This window comes from Musca vetustissima, unplaced genomic scaffold, assembly GCF_032173495.1.
Source record: "Musca vetustissima isolate MV318-11 ecotype Yass unplaced genomic scaffold, APGP_CSIRO_Mvet_v1 utg361182, whole genome shotgun sequence".
NCBI lineage: Eukaryota > Metazoa > Arthropoda > Insecta > Diptera > Muscidae > Musca > Musca vetustissima.
In genome coordinates, this window is record NW_026876526.1 from 1 (window position 1) to 20,038 (window position 20,038).

Genomic DNA, 20,038 nt, shown 5'->3' on the forward strand with positions numbered 1-20,038 from the left:
ATACCAAAACGTGGACCGATATATCCCATTTGCAATTCCAACCAGTAAGGAAAGTAGTAAAGTCGGACGCCCGACTATATGATACCCATCACCACTTTGGGTATACTCAACAGATAAATCCTAACAGACGTCGCATTTGTAAAGGACCAGTAAAATGAAATTGGATCCATTAACATGTCATTCTGCAACCCATACTAAATTTTTCATTTGGTCAGATGTAGAAGCTATATCTAAATCTGAACCGATTTCAGGAAACTTAACACACATCATTCTAGACCAAATTCATTACGCTGTTCCAATCGGAAGATATATAGGGACTTTGGTGCACCACTTACATAAAATCGGACGACACTATATATGGGAGCTTTATCTAAATCTGAACCGATTTTCACGAAACTTAGCACACATCATTCTAGACTTAATCGAGTATGCTATGTCAAATTTCGTGCAAAACGAGAGATATATAAGGACTGTGGTACACCATTTACATAAAATCGGACTATGGGAGCTATAACTAAATCTGAACCGATTTTTCCCAATTTCAATAGGGTTCGTCATTGGGCCAAATAAGTGAACTGTGACAAATTTCATCCAAATCGGATCATAAATGCGATCTGTACTTTGTTTACAATTTAACATGGACAGACATACGGACGGACATGCGTAAATCGACTCAGAAAGTGATTCTATGCATACAAACATATGCACAAAGACATAATACCCTGTACCACAGTGTGGTGAAGGGTATAAACATCCTAGAAGTACTAGCAATGTCTGTGCACAATTTCTGAGTTATATTTTACATATTGTGGGTTCTAACGTAATTTCAACACACGGACAAACAGACAGGCATAAACCGACATAGAATATTTCGTGGTGTTGCAAACGGAAATACAAATTTAATATACACTCCACCTTATGGCGGAGGTTATAAAAATATTATTCTACCTTTGATAATATTGTTTAGGGTATAAACATGTTGGACATTCAAAGCTAAAAATTTGACAGTTTTTAGCGTAGAAAATCGCCGAAATTTGGTATGAAGAATGACGAATACTTACAAATACCAAATAAGTATAAACTTCGTAAAGTTCGGACAGTGCGATGTTCACATACACTCCCCATTGATTAAATCGGAACATCATTGAACTACTCCACTCACCATAATGCATATTTCGCTAATTATTTGAAATATGAATGTGAATACAATATGCGTCTTAAGGATACCCCTTTTGTATATACCTGATGTGGTGTATGTTTCCATTAACATTTTAGATTTTATAATCACTAACTCACTGATGAATATTCCTACTTCTTGAGCTATAATAAAGCAAGTAAACAAATTCAATCACAATGACTATTGTCTTATCAGAAAATAATTGCACACACGATATGCATAAACATATACAGTATTTAAATAACATTGTTAAGGGTGTGGGAATAAAAGATAAATATATTCGTTTACAATTGCAATATACGGCCACACTTAAACAGGCTTGCCTCAAAAAATATAAATACCAATTTTGGCTAACTTCTGCATTACAGTCTTAGCGTTCATTGTCAAGCCAACAATACCTAGGTATCACAACAATGGCAAAATATATTTTCTGTTTTCTCGTCGTGTCTGTGGCCGTAGTACTTGCTTCTGGTCACATTATAGATGACACTAGTTTCCATAGTCCTCAGAAATTGGCAGGCCAAAATGTGAATACCAGAAATACAATTGTACGAGAATCAATGGGTGTAAATAAGCCTACTCCAGAAGAGGAAAAGGATCCGGAATTTTGGCGTTCTATGGCAAGGGAGGAAGTTTTGAAGGCTATTGGAAAACAAAATCTCAATGTAAATAAAGCCAAGAATATTATCATGTTCCTTGGTGATGGAATGTCCTTATCTACGGTGACAGCTGCTCGTATTCTTAAGGGCCAACGTAAAAGTCATAATGGTGAAGAAGATGCCTTGAGTTTTGAAAAATTTCCCCACGTGGCATTGAGTAAGGTAAGTAAATCTACTGACTTATAAAAATTGTATATGAGTGAAACCTATAATTCTCAAAATTTAGACATACTGCGCCAATGCCCAAGTTCCCGACTCAGCCTGTACTGCCACCGCATATTTGTGTGGTGTAAAAGGTAATATTGTAACGATTGGTGTTAGCGCCAATGTCGAATATAACAACTGCAGTGCTAGTATGGATCCCGCCAATCATGTTTCATCCATTGCTGCTTGGGGCCAAAAGGCTGGCAAATCAACTGGTTTCGTCACAACAACCAGTTTGACCCATGCCAGTCCAGCTGGTACCTATGCTCATGTTGCCAATCGCTTGTATGAAAGTGATGCCGATATTAAATCGTTTGGGCAAGATCCCGAAACGTGCTTGGATATGGCCCAACAACTCGTGTTGCAGGAACCTGGACGCAATTTCAACGTTATGATGGGTGGTGGTATGGCTAAATTTTTACCAAAAACTGTTGTAGATGCCCATGGCAATAATGGTATACGTGATGATGGTCTAAATCTGCTCAAAACTTGGCAGATCATGCATCCCGATGGATCTTTGGTTACAAATCGTGACGAGCTTTTGAGCGTAAATACTGCTAATGTTTCACATATTATGGGTATTTTCAATACCAAATCAATGGACTATGCAGCGGTGGCAGATAAATCGAAACAACCTTCGTTATCGGAAATGACTGAAACTGCTTTGAAACTTTTGCAGCGCAATGAACAGGGCTATTTTGTATTTATCGAAGGTGGCAACATCGATACGGCTCATCATGAAAATAAGGCAGCCATGTCTTTGGATGAAACATTGGAATTTGAGAGGGCCATAGAATTAGCATATAATATGACAAACCCCGAAGAGACACTCATTGTAGTTACAGCCGATCATGGTCATGGTCTCACAATTAATGGGTATCCTGGTCGTGGTTCATCCATATTGGGTTTAAATCCACACGATGTCGGATCGGATGGTCTAAAGTACTCCACACTCAGCTATACATTGGGACGAGAGCAGTATATCGATGCGAATGGTAAACGTTTGGATATGGAAAAGATTCCCCGAAATATTGGTAAGAACATTTGTTGGAACATTTAGTTCGTCAAATAATTAATTTGATTTCTTTCTTGAATTTTTAGAAACTGTATATCCTAGTTACATAAAATCCGATAATGGCCATCATTCAGGCGAAGATGTTGGAATTTTTGCCACGGGACCATTTGCCCATTTATTCACTGGTGTATTGCAAGAACATACAATTCCACATTTGATGGCTTATGCCGCTTGCATTGGTGATGGACCAACTATGTGTGATGAAAATTCGATTGTTTAATTGATCGATTTTAAAAATCTGAAATTGTATAGAATATTCTAAAGTGATCATCTTACATCTATCTCCGGTCAAGATAGATGTGAGATGATCATTTTAATGGCACAGTATTAATTGTGTAACTAAAATTAAAAATACATTCAATCAAAAGTAGATGAAATCAAAATGTGTCGTGTTTATTAAAATGAAAACTCTTTGCAAATAATGGGAGCAGTATAGTCGAGCGGGACAGACCATATGATACTCTGAACAACTACCACTGATGTTTAACTACATGTGGAACTAAATACCGCGTCTTTATACCTTTATATTAGGCCGTAGAGCCAATTTTAATTCGCGGTCGACTTTTCCGGATAATGTTTTCATAGGGCCCATACCTGGTATTGGACCTACCTTATAAAGTGGACCAATATCCGTTTTGCAAACCCTTGTACCCTTCACCAGATACATCAAATTTTGTGGAAACACGTGCCCACACTTACCAATATTCCAGATGATTTTATTTGTTATTGGAGAGATCTACGGAAGGAACCACGATATTTCTTAAAACGAAATTTCGGCGGCGGTCCCTTAATGGTCTTGGGAGCATTTTATAGCGACGGAATGCTTGATTTGGCATTTCCTAGTTGTCGGATGAATTCAATGGAGTCTTAGAAGACAAATTAGCATTAATTATTAGTTTTTCAGCAGGACAACGAGTCAGTTTATTAAAATCGCAATACTAAACCGATTTTCACGAAACTTAGCACACATCATTCTAGACTCAATTCAGTACATTATGCAAAATTTCGTGCAATTAGAAATATATAAGGACTTTGGTGCACCATTTACATAAAATCGGATGAAACTATATATGGAAGCTATATCTAAATCTGATCCAATTTTCGCGAAACTTAGCACACATTACTCTAGACTTAATTCCGTATTCCGATTTTCCCCAATTTCAATAGGTTTCGTCCTTGGGTTAAATAAGTGACCTATGCCAAATTTCATTTAATTCGGATCATAAATGCGACCTGGACTTGGTTTACAATTTAACATGGACTGACGGACGGACGGACATGCATAAATCGACTTAAAAAGTGATTCTATGCATATTCTCAAAATGAACCATGTGTCTATCTCGTTTCCTTTTGCCTGTTACAAACATATGCACAAAGACATAATACCCTGTACCACAGTGTGGTTTTGTTGTATATACCCTTCACCACACGGTGGTACACGGTATTATGTCTTTGTGCATATGTTTGTAACAGGCAAAAGGAAACGAGATAGGCCCATGGTTCCTTTTGAGAATATGCATAGAATCACTTTCTGAGTCGATTTATGCATGTCCGTCTGTCCATCTTAAATTGTAAACCAGTAGGGAAAGTAGTAAAGTCCGACTGGGCCGACTTTGGGTATATTCTACATACATATCCTTTTCGAAGGAATTGACATGACATGAAATTGAACGAACTTAAATATGTGATCATTACCTATATCTAAACCGATTAACATCAATCCCTATACATGTCATTCTGTAACCTATGCTAAAAATTTTGTAAATCGATTTTAAGTAAGCTTGACACACGCTATTCGGTATGCTGCACTGTTTAAAATTTAATCTCAATCAAACACCCATTGATTATTTGGTGTACAATAAACATTAATAAGTCGAAATTATATTGGAAGCTATGCTATATCTCTATCTGAACCGATTTCAAAAAACTTGCCAGAGATTAATTTATATTAATTTCAGTACGTTGTATCAACCGGCCTAGCTAACGGTCTTTAATGCACAATTAATTCAGTACGCTATACAAAAATCGAAAGATATAGGGGACTTTGGTGCAGCATTTAGATAAAATGGGATGAAAATATACTTCGAAGCTATATCTAAATCTGAAACGATTTTCACGAAACTTAGAACACGTCATTCTAGACTTAATTTAGAATGCTATGGCAAAATTCGTGAAAATCGAAAGATTTGCAGGGACTTTTGTGGAACATTTACCTAAAATCGGACGAAACTATATATGGGAGCTATATCTAAATCTGAACCGATTTTTACGAAACTTATCACACATTATTTTGGACATAATTCATTACGCTATGCCAAATTTCGTGCAAATCGAAAGATATATAGGCACATTGGTGCACCATTTACCTTAAATCGGACGAAAATATATAAGGGAGCTATATCTAAATCTGAACCGTTTTTCCCAATTTCAATAGGGTTTGTGCTTGGGCCAAACAAATGGGCTGTGCCAAATTTCATCCAATTCAGATCATAAATGCGTGAACATCGGATTTAGATATAGCTCCCATATATATTTTCGTCCGATTTTAGGTAAATAGTGCACCAAAGTCTCCATATATCTTTCGAAATTTGGCATAGCATACTAAATTAAGTGTAGAGTAATGTGTGTTACGTTTCGGAAAAAAACGGTTCAGAGTTAGATAGAGCTTCCATAAATACTTTCGTTCGATTTTAGATAAGTAGTGCACCAAAAACCATACAGATCCTTAGATTTGCACGAAATATGGCTTAGCGTACTAAAATAAGTCAAGAACGATGCTTGTTAAATTTCGTGAAAATCGGTTCAGATATAGCTCCCATACATATATTTTCGTCCGATTTTAGTTAAATAGTGCACCAAAGTTCCTTTACATCCTGGCATATTGTACTAAATTGGGTCTAGAATGATGAGTTGTGAGTTTCGGGAAAATCGGTTCAGATTTCGATGTAGCTCACATATATATTTTCGTCCGATTTAATGTAAATGGTGCACCAATGTCCTTATATAACTTTCGATTTAGACGAAATTTTGCAAAGAATACTGTTCAGATTTCGATATAGCTCCAACATATGCATATGCATTCGTCCGATTTTACATAAATGGTACACAAAACACTTAATATTTGTTCGATTAATACGAAATGTTGCACAACGTATTAAATTGAGACCTGAATGACGTTATTGCGTTTTGTTGAAATTGTGGCATATGCCGTCATAGCTTCCAAATGTATTTCAAACGGGTGTAACTTTTTAACAGAATAGGGTGTATCAATTTTGCAATAAATCGTTTTCAATAAATTTGTTCTATAGTACGCAGACGACTCTAAATCTGCCCGACTTAAGGGGACCCCCCCATTCTCGGGTTCAAAATTTTTGTTGATATAATTCGAATCTACACTGATTAAAGAATGTCTCTACAAAATTTCAAGTGAACATCTGAAGAACTCTTGAAGATATAGCCGATTTATTGTGTCAGCATCAAGTGACGGCTGAAGGGCTTCTCAAACTTTAAACACGTTTTTCTCTAAACATTTTTTTGCGAATGGTGGGCACGATAACTCAAAAACTAATAGTCCAATCGGTTCCAAATTTTGCAACGTTTCTCTGGGAGTGTAAAGCTCCCGTATGAACTAGGATAAAGCCAATCGGTGAAGATCTTCCTTATTTTTTAACTTGGTTTTTGGTAAAAAATCGGCGATTTTCCAAAAATATTTTTTCAAAGGTCCACCATTTGGTTAATTTTAGAGCGAAGTCAATAATCCTAGAGCCAGGCATGTACTCTTTCTAACACCGTTGATATTTTCGGATTCCGTTGTTGCAGTGAGGAGTTATCATGCCCGCCATCAAAAATATGGACTTTTCTTTAATTACAAAAAACAACAACAAAACAATAAGAAAAATTTTTTGTAAATTATTTTTCTTCTCTTTTAAATCTTCAATTATATATGTGCAAAGTTACAAACCTTAACAAGCATTGGTATTGTTTTACCAGCCCATTGAAAATCTTGAAAAATTAAAATCGAGAATGGGGGGGGGGGGGGGTGACCATTTCCTCACCAATGAAATGGTCACTTGATTTGGTAAAATATTTGTTTTGTGTTTCGGTTTTTCCTTTTGCACTGGGTGGGTGGCTGGTTGGCAGGTCGTTTGTCTGTCGGGTAATGAAGTGTGAGCCAGCCGCGTGTCATTTGTTGTTCTTGTGGTGGTTGCCCGTTGTCTGCTCTATTTCTGTGATTCCTCTGTGCTGGCTTTGGATTTCGTTGCCTTGTGTAGTGAACAAAAAGCAGAAAAACCATGTATTTGCCTAAAATATTCCAAAGGAAACTGTCATTTATTTGCGTCGCTGCCCAGCTGAAATGTCAGTGGTATTTTGTTTTACGAGATTTCATGTTTACTTTTAGTGTTGTTGTTTTTTTTTTCATTCAAATTTATTTGCGGTTTGAGGTATTTTTTTATTCATATGTTTGTTTTGGTTTTTGGGTTTTAAAATGGGACAATGAATAAATAAAATTTAAATGTATAACTCTGTAATTTATAGAATATTAACAACACTTTTTTTAAATATAAGAGCACCAGGACCGATATATAATTGTGTATTGACCAGTGATCGAAGAGTTACGGAACACTAATTAATGTAAGGGAGGGTGGGGCGCCTTCGGCATCGGGGCACATTCGGCAATCGCGTTTTCGATATGAAGCTCTCACTGTACATCACTAGAATCGATATTTTTAGCGTTCCGATACACAAACGTAAACAAAAACCAGTAAGGAAAGTAGTAAAGTCGGACTGGGCCGACTATATGATACCCTTCACCACTTGGGTATATTGTAGATATGTATCCTTACAATTGTATGTCAATGTTCCCTCGAAGGAACATACTCATGTCTTTCTGCAACCCATGATAAATTTAATTTCATTCGGGCAGATTTAGAGTTGTCTGCGAGCCATGGGACGAATTTAGAGAAAACGATTTATAGCAAAATTGATACACGCTATTCGGTAAAATGTAATCGCAATCAGACACCCGTTCCAAATACATATGGAAGCTATGGCTGCATTTGCATGAATTTCAACAAAACCTAATAACGTCATTCAAGTCTCAATTTGATACGTTGTGCAAATTTAATCGGACAAACATTAGGAGTTTGGTGCACCATTTACATTAAATCGGACGAAAATATATATGGGAGCTATATCTAAATCTGAACCGATTTTTAAGAAACTTAGCACACATCATTCTAGACCTAATTCTGTACGCCATGCCAAATTTCGTGCAAATCGAAGAATATATAGGATCTTTGGTGCACCAGTTACATTAAATCGGATGAAAATATATATGGGAGCTATATTTAAATCTGAACCGATTTTCAGGAATCTAAGCACACATTATTCAAGGCTTAATTCAGTAAGCTGTGCCAAATTTCATGCAAATCGAAAGATATTTAGGGACTTTGGTGCACCATTTACCTTAAATCGGACGAAAATATATATGGGAGCTATATCTAAATCTAAATCTAAATCGATGTTTCCCAATTTCAAATGGGGTTTGTCCTTGGGCCAAATGAATGAGCTGTGCCACAGTTTATCCAATTCGAATAATAAATGCGACCTGTACGTTGTTTACAATTTAACATGGACAGACGGACGGACGGACATGCATAAATCGAGATAGAAAGTGAATCTATGCATATTCTCAAAACGAACCATGTGTCTATCTCGTTTACTTTTGCCTGTTACAAACATATGCACAGTACCACAGTGTGGTGAAATTATATTGTTACCGTACCGAAGTTCAAATACATTCGCAGTGATCGAGCGTTGCATACCGCAGTCGGAGAACCACAATTCATAGTGTACCGCCGTAGTGTTCAATTTTCCGCAACACTAAAATGGGAAACACGTAGATTTTTAAATTTTCCGACTGCGGCACCGAATGTTTTTAGTGTACCAGTATGTGAAAAACTACGATTAACGCTAAAATATATTTAGTGCATGTGTACCGGTACAGTACATTATGTAGTATACCCATCCATCACACAGAAGACCATGGTACGACACACTGCAGGCATTACGTCCTTGTGCATACGTTTGTACCAAGCAAAACGAAACGATATAGACCCATGGTTCCTGTTGAGAATATGTATACAATCGCTTTTTGGGTCGATCTATGCATGTCTGTCTGTCCATGTTGAATTGAAAACAAAGTACAGATCACATTTCTTATCCGAATGAGATGAAATTTGGCACAGTCTGCTGATTGGTACCAGGGACGAACCATATTTGATAATCGCTTCAGATTCAGATATAGCTTCCACATATATGGTGACTGGATATGAGAAATGGTTCACATACTTTAACCTTGTGCGAAAACGATCGTGGTAAAAGAGCGGTGAAGCACCTTAAACGGTGGCCAAACCAGGTGGGACTGAGATTAAATTTGGCACAGTCCGCTGATTGGGTCCAGGGACGAATCATATTGATAATCGCTTCAGATTCAGATATAGCTTCCACATATATGGTATCGATATATGGTGACTGGATATGAGAAATGGTTCACATACTTTAACCTTGTGCGAAAACGACGTGGTAAAAGAGCGGTGAAGCACCTTAAACGGTGGCCAAACCAGCTGGGACTGGAAGAGGAGTTTTTATTATGAATTGCCTCCAAACGCCAAACGCTAAATTTTTAATCTCTACTGTCAACAACAGGACCGTTTAATGTTAGAAATTGACTAGAAACGGTCAGAATTGGCCACCAGCTAGGCCACACACATCAACAGAGACTCGCCAGAAACTTCGGGAGCTTGGTTGGGAACTTTTAATGCATCCGCCATACAGTCCGGACTTGGCACCAAGCGATTATCATTTTTCTTGAATTGCAAAATTTCTTTAATGATAAAAAATTGGTATCTAAGGAGAATTGTGAAAATCGACTACTAGAGATGGCAACAAATCATACGGTGCATATTTGGCCCGAATCGGACAAGCATGTTCAATAAAGTCCTATAGTTCATATAAAAATAATGGATTTCTTTTTCTCTACCTTTTTTGTCCGATTTTATGTATATATTAAACTAACCTCCCTCCCTTTGTCTACAAATTTGTTTCCATTTTCTTAGTGCAGATTTAGAATAGATCATTATGATACAACACTGAGTGCTGTTCAAAATGTAATCTCAATTGGACACCAAATCTCCCTTAACTTCACACATATTAGGATATACTAACTTTATAAAGTTGTGCAAAATTTGGTGTCAATCGAAGAAACATAAAGAGTTTGGTGCACTATTCACCTGAATCCGTACAAAAGTATATATGGTATATATACTAACTTTAATACGAGAAGTATATATACTAACTTTAATACGAGAAGTATATATACTAACTTTAATACGATGAGCAAAATGTTGTGCCAGTCGGCTTAACTTAGCCTCTTTTGTGCAACATTTGCATAAAATCCGACATTTATATATATGGGAGCTATATCTAAATCTGAACCGATTTCAATAAAACTTAACACACTTTAGGCTATCCTAACTTTAGTACGTTGTAAAAAATTGTATGCCAATCGGATTAAATTTGACTCTTTGGTCAAAATCGTTAAAACTTGACACACCATACGCTATCCTAACTTCAGTACGTTGTGCCAGTCGTCCTGCATTTTACTCTTTGTGCACCATTTGATAAAATTCGGACAGAAATATATATGGGAGCTATATCTAAACCTAAACCGATTTGCATCAATTTCTATAGGGTTCGTCCTTGAGGCAAATAAATGAATTGTGCCAAATTTCATCTCATTCGGATAGAAATTCGATCTGCTCTGTGGTTACTATTTAACATGGACGGACAATCGGACTTGCATAAATCGTTCAGGGGAATCCGAACCTGTATGGAGATCCGAAAGTTCTAAATTACTGCAAATTTGTTTGAAAAATGCTCTCAAAAACACCAAAATTCCAAAAAATTGGGGTACCGTTGTATGGGTGCTGTCCAAAAAGTGGGCCTGTAATACCAAAAATGGAATATGTTGGTATAAAAAAGCTTTGATATTTACGAGGACAGTTTGGAGATGAACAATTGTACCAAACAGTTTGCTTCCGATGTTGGACGCATTTCCTTCTGTAGCGATAGTGGGAGCATAATACTGTCTTGCATGGCCCCCAGAGGGTCTTTTTTCTGCTCCAATAATGAGGTGGGGGTAATATATCGGTTAATTTGCCCTTGAATCAAATGGTTTTGAAGATTGAAGTAATTGGAAATTTTGAAAATAAAGAGGCGCCATTACTTAATAAAGGCTCCAAATGACGTCATTTAAATACATCCATTATATTTTGGTATACCGACGCAGTGAACGTCTTTGTAGACGATTGTTGACTCGTATTCAAATGCTGCGCGACTCAAGGCCATACTTACTACTGGTCTTCTTCTGTAAATATTCGGTCGGATTTGATCTGTTGATTGTGCAGCATGAACCCTTGCAATATTTACACGTCCTCAATGATTTCTTTCCGCACGTTTCTCTTACGATTAAGAGTGACGGATATTTTGACTGACTATTGCACGACGTATACGTCGCCCAAGATTTGACCGTCTAATAGGAAACATTATTCCAACAAACAACTCTCCTAAAACCTACAAATACAGCATAATTCATGATATTCAAAGAATAATCTATTCAAAAAAGATAACTTACGGTATTAATGAGCGGAACCGAAGTGAATAATTTTAATTTGTATTTGTTTTTATTTTTTCCTCAATATAAAATGACAATAAAGAAGGAATATGACAAATTTATCACAACCAAAGACAACGTACAACTTAAAGCAATATATTAAATTTTGGCATTTATTCAGCATAGTACCATCAGCTAACTTCTATTATCATGATTTGAAGAACCGCAAAAAATTTCCCATAAACCAAAATCAAATCATGCGTAAAATTCCATTTGGAAAACCATTATAGATATATAGAACAAAATCAAGTTCTCTTCTAAATATTCCGTGATTTTCAGTTAGAAGTTTCAATTTTTGCATTCGAAAAGCCGTTGCGGAACAACTACACCCAAACATACATATAAAAGAACAACATTCGAAACTTACATATAAAGGAACAACATATTTTTTTAAGAATTTTCCATAATTGACAATATATTATACGCTGTCAATTTTCGCCCAAAACATCTCCAAAAAACTACGAAGAATTGAAATCATAAAGGTTCGATATAAAACGTGTGGGAATGCTAATATCTTTCAAAATATATTTTGCAACATTTTCGCGGATTTTTCTCAAAATGTTCTTTCATTAAAACCTTTCCACTTCAATTACAGACTACTAACAGAAACAGCCGTTTCTTTAAAATAATTTTAATTTTAAATAATAATCTAAATATATATAGATTCTGAGGAGGCAAAAAATATTCCTGAAAATCTCAAAAAATAATTGTTTTCAAATATATTTCTGTGCGATTTTAGAAGCCTAAATCCATATTTATTCTTTCATCGTTTCGTTATTTAACGGCATACAAAGATCTAAATTACATGTATATCAACAATTTACATATATACACATTTACTTAAAGTATTCCCTTGAATTCCTTTCCTGCCCCCGTATTCTGTAACTTTTTAACAACATTCGATATTGTCTATTTTACAACAATATCATTTGTTTGTTTTATTGTTTTTACAATAACAAAAAAACAATATCGAAGGTTGTTAATAGTTACAGAATAGGCCTACTGAGTCGATAAATCTAATAAAATATCCTTCTAAAATATAATTCTAGTTACTTTTGTACTCAGTACATCGCGAAAGAAAATAAAGGGCTTCCAATAACTAAAATATCAATCATGTTCCCTTTTTTCTTAAAATATTTTCATTTACTTGTTATCGATATTAATTCATAAGCTCGCTTAATACCAGTCAACAAGACCGTGAAGTCTGCTGTAGACAAAATGTCAAAGAACTGACGATAATGATAAGTAATTTGTCAATATTTCGTCTGGCTTGTAGATTTGTTTTTCGACGATTTAACAATTTGCCAACATATGGGACCAATAAGGAAAAGGTCTTTTGCAATAGTTATTTTTTCCAAAAATATTTGTTGCTCAGCAGGCACAAAGTACCAGTATATCCAACATAGGTGATATACGAGAAGGCACGAACAAAAGAGATGAATGAAAAATTGTCAATGGCATGTGAAATTTTCCTTCTTTGACGATAACAATAAAGTAGTGAAGAAAAGAAAAATTGTAAAACATAAGTTACAAGTTAAGTTTAGGAGCGGAAGAGAAGGGAAGGGAAGAAGACTTCTGTGTGTGTGTGGATTACTTAGTTAACTTGTTTCTCACAGGAAAACAACAATGAAAGCAAAACGGAAATAATCTAACAAAATTTTATCGAACTTACATATTTTTGTCGTTGTAGTTGTTGTTATTTTCTTTTCTACTTGTTTTGACACTTGCAACTATGTACGTTGAGATTAAAGGTAGACGACGAGGAAGAAGTCGGAAAAACAAAGATTTTTCTTCACAATCTCCCACAAGAGTAACATTACAAACTGGCAACATTTGTTTTTGTCACACACATTCTAATCGTGCAGCAGTATGCAAGTTTTCAGTTAAAGCGATAGCGTCAACCTTGACATCAAGTCATGACAAATATTGAAAAGTTTACATTTGAAAACTTTACTACACATTTTTCAATAAAAGTCATGTAGTCTTTGTGATTTTCGATGTTTTTTGCACGTGCAGACGTTTGAATGTGGTTTTAACATTTAAGCATATTTGTAAGTAAATTGCCTGTTTTTAAAGTATTCTTAGTTATGAAGAGGCGACAGTTACAGAATAATAAAAACCAGGAATAAAATAACCAAAGTTGCACGGTTCCGAATATATGATGTCCTACACCACTTAGGGTATATACAATAGATGTTTCTAATATTTTTCTCTAATGATTTTGGTTGCATGTGTAAAATTCCTGCCGATTGGAGAGGCGTAGGATCTTTAGAGGACTATGCATATGAAATCGGTCGAAATAAAATATGTGATCTATATATGACCCGACTACAATCTATCCATTCACATGTCATTACGCCACTATGCAAAAATGCATGCCAATCGGACATATTATGGGCTTTAGTGTACCATTTATATGAAATCGGATAAAATATATATGAAATTTGCATCGATTTAAAGCAAACTTTATCTCATTCGGACACATTCGGTTTTTGGTACCATTGTAGGGACCTATTAAAACACGTGGTTACAATTTCATATGGACAACAGGAACTTTTAATGCCAAATTGCGGTCACTTTGTTAGAACTAATCGTCTAAAACGTAAAAAATATCGAAAATGACGCGGGATATAAATATTATATTGAACATTTTCTGCAAAATTGTGTACTACTTCTACGAGAAAATTCCGTAGAAACATGAACATATATCGACATTTTTTGCAAAGATGTTCCTCAAACTGAAAATTACTTGAAATGCAAATATAGGAAATATTCTAAAGAGTATACCAATCCCGATAATTGTAGGGCAATAATTTTAGAGCAATCGGTCATATTTTGTGTCTTTTGTGCACCATTTTCTTACATTAGCTGTATTTAAATATGGACCGATTTTCACGTAACACAGAACACATCATTCTGGACCTAATCTATGCCAATTAAGTCCATGTGTTTATATATAGCTCCCATATATATTTTCGTCCAATTTAATGTAGATGGTGTGCCAAAGTCCCTATATATCCTTCGATATGCACGAAATTTGGCACAGCGTACTGAATTAGGTCTAGAAAGATGTGTATTAAGTTTCCGGAAAATCGGCCCAGATTTAGATATAGCTCCCATATATATTTTCGTCCGATTTAATGAAAATGGTCTACCAATAGTTCGATTTGCACGAAATTTGGCACAGCGTAATGAGTTAGGTCTAGAATGATGTGTTTTAGTTTCCTGAAAATAGGTCCAGATTTAGATATAGCTCCCATATATTTTCGTCCGATTTAAGGTAAATTGTGTACCAAAGTTCTTATATATCTTTCGATTTGCACGAAATTTGGTATAGCGTAATGAATTAGGTCTAGAATGATGTATGTTAAGTTTCGTGAAAATCGGTTCAGATTTAGATATAGCTCCCATATATATTTTCGTTCGATTTAAGGTAAATGGTGTACCAAAGTCCCTATATATCTTTCGATTTGCACGAAATTTGGCATATCGTAATGAATTACTCAGACCCTTTTAGCATTTGTTGGCCAACAATATCCTTCTGCGTTGACTATCTCAAAGCTGTAGTTCCCAAGTGCCATAGTTTGTCTGAGTCTACTAGATGAGTTGATACCATCAGCTTGGTCTTACTGCCAGTCCTACTTTGGCAGATTCCTTCTCAATTTGATCTTATTTAATTACGCCTATCCCTTCCATCGCTTTTTCCTGTAAGGCAATAAAAACGGCTTTGTACTTCTAGAGTACATCTGTTAAAGCGAAAACTGTGCTTGTTTTCTTTAACGTGCGCAAATTCCAAATGCAGATTTGCCGATCGTGTTTCTTTATACGTTTGCGGGGTTCGTCCAAGTGTGGACAACTAACCCGATGCCTCAATCCATTTTTTGATAGTTCTTATGGGTGAACTCGTGGCACATAACTGCTCACTATTTCATAACTGTTCAATATTGAAAGTAGCTACCCCAGGTGGCACCGCGGGAAGTTCAGTCTCCACAATTGATTTAAAAGAGGAACCAAATTAAGCCTGGCTTTGCCATGTAAAGTAAATACATGTGTCCAAAACCATAAAAATACCGAATAATGCGGGGTACCGTTATATGGGGGCTACCCTAAAAAATGGATCAATATTGATAATTTCATTAGTAAGATTTGATACCTAAAGAGAACTAATTCGATTGAAAAAATCGTGTCTAAAATTCTCATAATACCGAATATTTGGGGGTACGGTTGTATGGGGGCTATACCAAAACCTTGACCTGTATACCCCATTTCCAATACGAACCATCCTAGGAATGTAACATTTCAAATCTCTATCTCATATATTGCTATCTCTATCGTGATTTCAATATGCAGACGGACACGCATTTATTAGCATAGAATTTTATTCCGATCAAAAATTTATGAACTACCGTCTCCGGAGAATATTTCGATGTGTTGCAACCGGAATGACAAATTTAATGTACACTCCAACATTTGGTGGAGGGTATAAAAATACTACAAATGGGGCGGGTACCTTCTTTACTTAGATATTTATGGGCATAGCTTTATATCAGCCTCCCAAAGCCCGAACTTTCAAAATACAGAGAAATACCAAAAATGGGGCTGGGCATTTATGCGAAGTGGTTCTATCAAATATGGACCTATATTAATTGTGTTCTGCATAAATGGATGTCAGCCTCCAATAACACGGAATGTCATATTACAGCTCTTTCGGCTGGAAAATATAGCGCTACCGTTATACGGAAGTTTACCAAAAACGTGGACTGATATACCCCATTCGCAACACCGAACATTGGAATGTCCATGCAAAATTTCAAAAGTCTGCCATAACATTGTATCCACATATAATTTTATTCTATCGTACATTTTAAAGCGATTTTGAGATTTTAGCAACATTTTCTATGAAAAGCTTCCGGAGTTCTACGACCAATTATTGTATTAATAGCCTTCGAAACATCCTTTCGAAAAACGAATTAAGCTGGCAAACGTAATACTTCTTTGGAAGCCCTTAGTAATTAGTACGTTAGAACTTTTTTACGTTTTTTGGCGTTTAGCCTTAACTGATTTTAGTGTCAGTTTTTTGCCAAAAGCTTGCACGTGTATTTGAAAATTCGATACAGTGGTTAAGAATACAAAAAATAAAAATTCTAAAATTAAAAAGAAATGTATATCTCTTTCGTTCTTTTTAAACAAAATAGACTACACAGAAAAAAATCGTATCAATATTGCGACCCTCAATTGATATACGTTTTCAGTAATAAAATTTATACAAATTATGAATTTTGAATTGAATAACACGAGAATTCTTTAAATCACTGTTTACACTTCACACAAATCATGTCCACGTTGCCAACAACATTTTCTGGCTCTGGCAGAGTAACAACAACAGCAGCAGCAGTAACCGTCGAACATTAAACATCATAGTTCATCACCAAACTTATCTGATGGAGACACATTATTTGCACTTGGTTGACCGGGATAAAGGCAAATAGCTTTCACAAACAACCATACACACACAAACAGACAATCACACACACACTTTCTTATGGGCATTCATAGATTTTGTAGAACCCCCAAAAAGGTTGCCTTTTGTCACAAGGATATTAGATGCTGATAGCCACACCCGCCCAGACTCTTTTGTGTGACTCTACGTCTGTGTGTGTGTGTGTGTTTGTTGGTTGTCAAAGAACACCGAAAATAATCTTTCCAATTTTCCATTTTAATATTCACATAGCCTTACATGAATGAAGCGAGCCAGCCAGTTAGTCAGTCAGCCAGCCACATGACAACAACAGTATTTGCTGTTTGGGTTTGAAGAGATAGATGGCCTGTGGTAAAAATCATGTCTTAATCTGACCCCAATGAAAAGCCAGAAGTCTCACGCATTTAAAGCCAAAAAATCAAAGGTTTTTTTATGACCATATGCTACACTTTTGGGGTGAGCGGTAGAAAAGGGGAGCCGGAGTGAAAGCATTTCTCAAACGAAATATTTTTCTTAAATTTCTTGGATATATTTGTGTGTATTTTTGTTTACTGACTTATTAGCTGGATATTATATGTTGTTCTTTAAGTGGTATATCTACATATTTTAGGTATGATTTTTTTATCCCCTAAATTAAACAAATATACTAATAGTCCTTTCAAAGTTTTGGTCAGTATCGTTTGTATGTTTTCTGTTCCAGATTAGAATGTCCCTTTGTTCCGTTAATACCTCATTGAAATGCTTTGAGTGTTATGTTGCGTTGTAAATTCTAAATAAATTGAAATTCACCCTCGTTTGTTTGTCTGTCCTTTCTCTTTTGTTTTTATTTTAAGCCAATGCGGTTAAGTCACTTATGGCTTTGGTCAAATATGTTTTTTATTATAAATATACAATGGAGGGGAGAACGAGGTGGGTTCAAAAATTACAATAACTAAGAAATTATGTGAGGCAGATGTCAATTTTATAGACAAAATGCATGGGACCACATTCCAATCTGAAACAAAATAAATGGAATCCGCCGAAACCGCTAATATCTACTATAAACCAGTAAGGAAAGTAGTAAAGTCGGACGGGCCGACTATATGATACCCTTCACCACTATGGATATATTAAACAGGACTATTAACATGAAATTGGATGAAATAAAATATGTGATATTTATCTAAATGTGAATCTACCTATATATCCATAAGTTATATAAATCGACTTCAATCAAATATAAATAGGTTATCTCTTGGGCTATGTCTGTACTTCTAGAAAACGCAAATAACGTAATTCTATGCTCAATTTTGTACGTTGTGCAAAATTTGATGTCAACCTGACTAACATGAGGAGTTTGATACCCAATTTACTTGAAATCGGGCCAAATATTAAGCGATTTCAAACAAACTTGTCACAGGATACGTTATACTAATTTCAGAACGTTTTGTTCCTATTGGTTCCTTGGTGCGTCAAGTACTTAAAATCAATCTATAATAAAAGGGAGCTATACCTAAATGTGGACCGATTTTCACGAAACAACGCAGACATCAATCTAGGCTCAATTCAGTACGTTATGCCAAATTTCGTGGAAATCGAATGATATATAGGGACTTTGGGGCACCATTTACATGAAATCGGACGAAACTATATATGGGAGCTATATCTAAATCTGGACCGATTTTCTCTAAACTTGGCAGAAATCACTCTAGGCTTAATTCAGTACGTTATGCCAAATTTCGTGCAAATCAAAAAATAAATAGGGACTTTGGGGCACCATTTACATGAAATCGGACGAACCTATATATGGGAGCTATATCTAAATCTGGACCGATTTTCTCGAAACTTGGCAGACATCACTCTAGGCTTAATTCAGTACGATATGCCAAATTTCGTGCAAATCAAAAGATATATAGGGACTTTGGGGTACCATTTACCTGAAATCGGACGAAACTATATATGGGAGCTATATCTAAATCTGGACCGATTTTCACGAAACGTGGCAGACATCATTATATGCCTAAATGATTAGCCTGTGCCAAATTTCGTGCAAATTTCGTGCAAATTTCGTGCAAATATATATAAATATAGGGACCGTTTACATTAAATCGGTTAAATATATATATGGGAGCTATATCTAAATCTGAACCGATTTTTCCCAATTTCAATGGGGTTCGTCCTTGGGCCGAATAAGTGACCTGTGCCAAATTTCATCCAATTCGGATCATAAATGCGACCTGTACTTTGTTTACAATTTAACATGGACAGACAGACGGACGGACGGACATGCATAAATCGTCTTAGAAAGTGATTCTATGCATATTCTCAAAAGGAACCATGGGTCTATCTCGATTATTTTTGCCTGTTACAAACATATGCACAAAGACATAATACCCTGTACCACAGTGTGGTGAAGGGTATAAAAACCGACGACATTGGTCACTATTAGAATAACCCCATTATAAAGTGGAACGCTACCGATTTCGGTACTCTGCAGTGGATATAATTTCCGAATTCACGGTGAATAAAAGCGGCCTTTCCAGATAGTTTCCGATTCAGGTTCATGATTTTTACATCACTCCCCCGCAAAGGCCCACTTAATCTGGTATTACATTTTTACAAAATAAACTACCTACTAGGAATTGATGCTATAGTAATCATAGGAAGTTCCCGACAATTTTTTGAGAAAATGTTAATAACAATACTAACGTCAAGCGTTAACATAACATAT

At 35.8% G+C, this 20,038-nt stretch overlaps 1 protein-coding gene across 1 annotated transcript; it reads left to right on the plus strand.

The window, feature by feature from the left end:
• Positions 1 to 1,737: 1,737 nt before the first annotated feature.
• Positions 1,738 to 3,335, plus strand: LOC133321092 (membrane-bound alkaline phosphatase-like). Its single transcript, XM_061530192.1, has 3 exons — positions 1,738 to 1,998; positions 2,063 to 3,074; positions 3,142 to 3,335. The coding sequence occupies exons 1-3, from the start codon at positions 1,738 to 1,740 to the stop codon at positions 3,333 to 3,335; spliced, it is 1,467 nt and encodes a 488-aa protein (XP_061386176.1).
• The last annotated feature ends 16,703 nt before the right edge of the window (positions 3,336 to 20,038 follow it).

Excerpts from the sequence above, each read along its gene's own strand:
- LOC133321092 (XM_061530192.1), top strand. The coding sequence starts at position 1,738 with ATGGGTGTAAATAAGCCTACTCCAGAAGAGGAAAAGGATCCGGAATTT. Across the intron at positions 1,999-2,062 it reads CCCACGTGGCATTGAGTAAG|ACATACTGCGCCAATGCCCA; the intron begins GTAAGTAAATCT and ends CTCAAAATTTAG. Across the intron at positions 3,075-3,141 it reads AAAGATTCCCCGAAATATTG|AAACTGTATATCCTAGTTAC; the intron begins GTAAGAACATTT and ends TTGAATTTTTAG.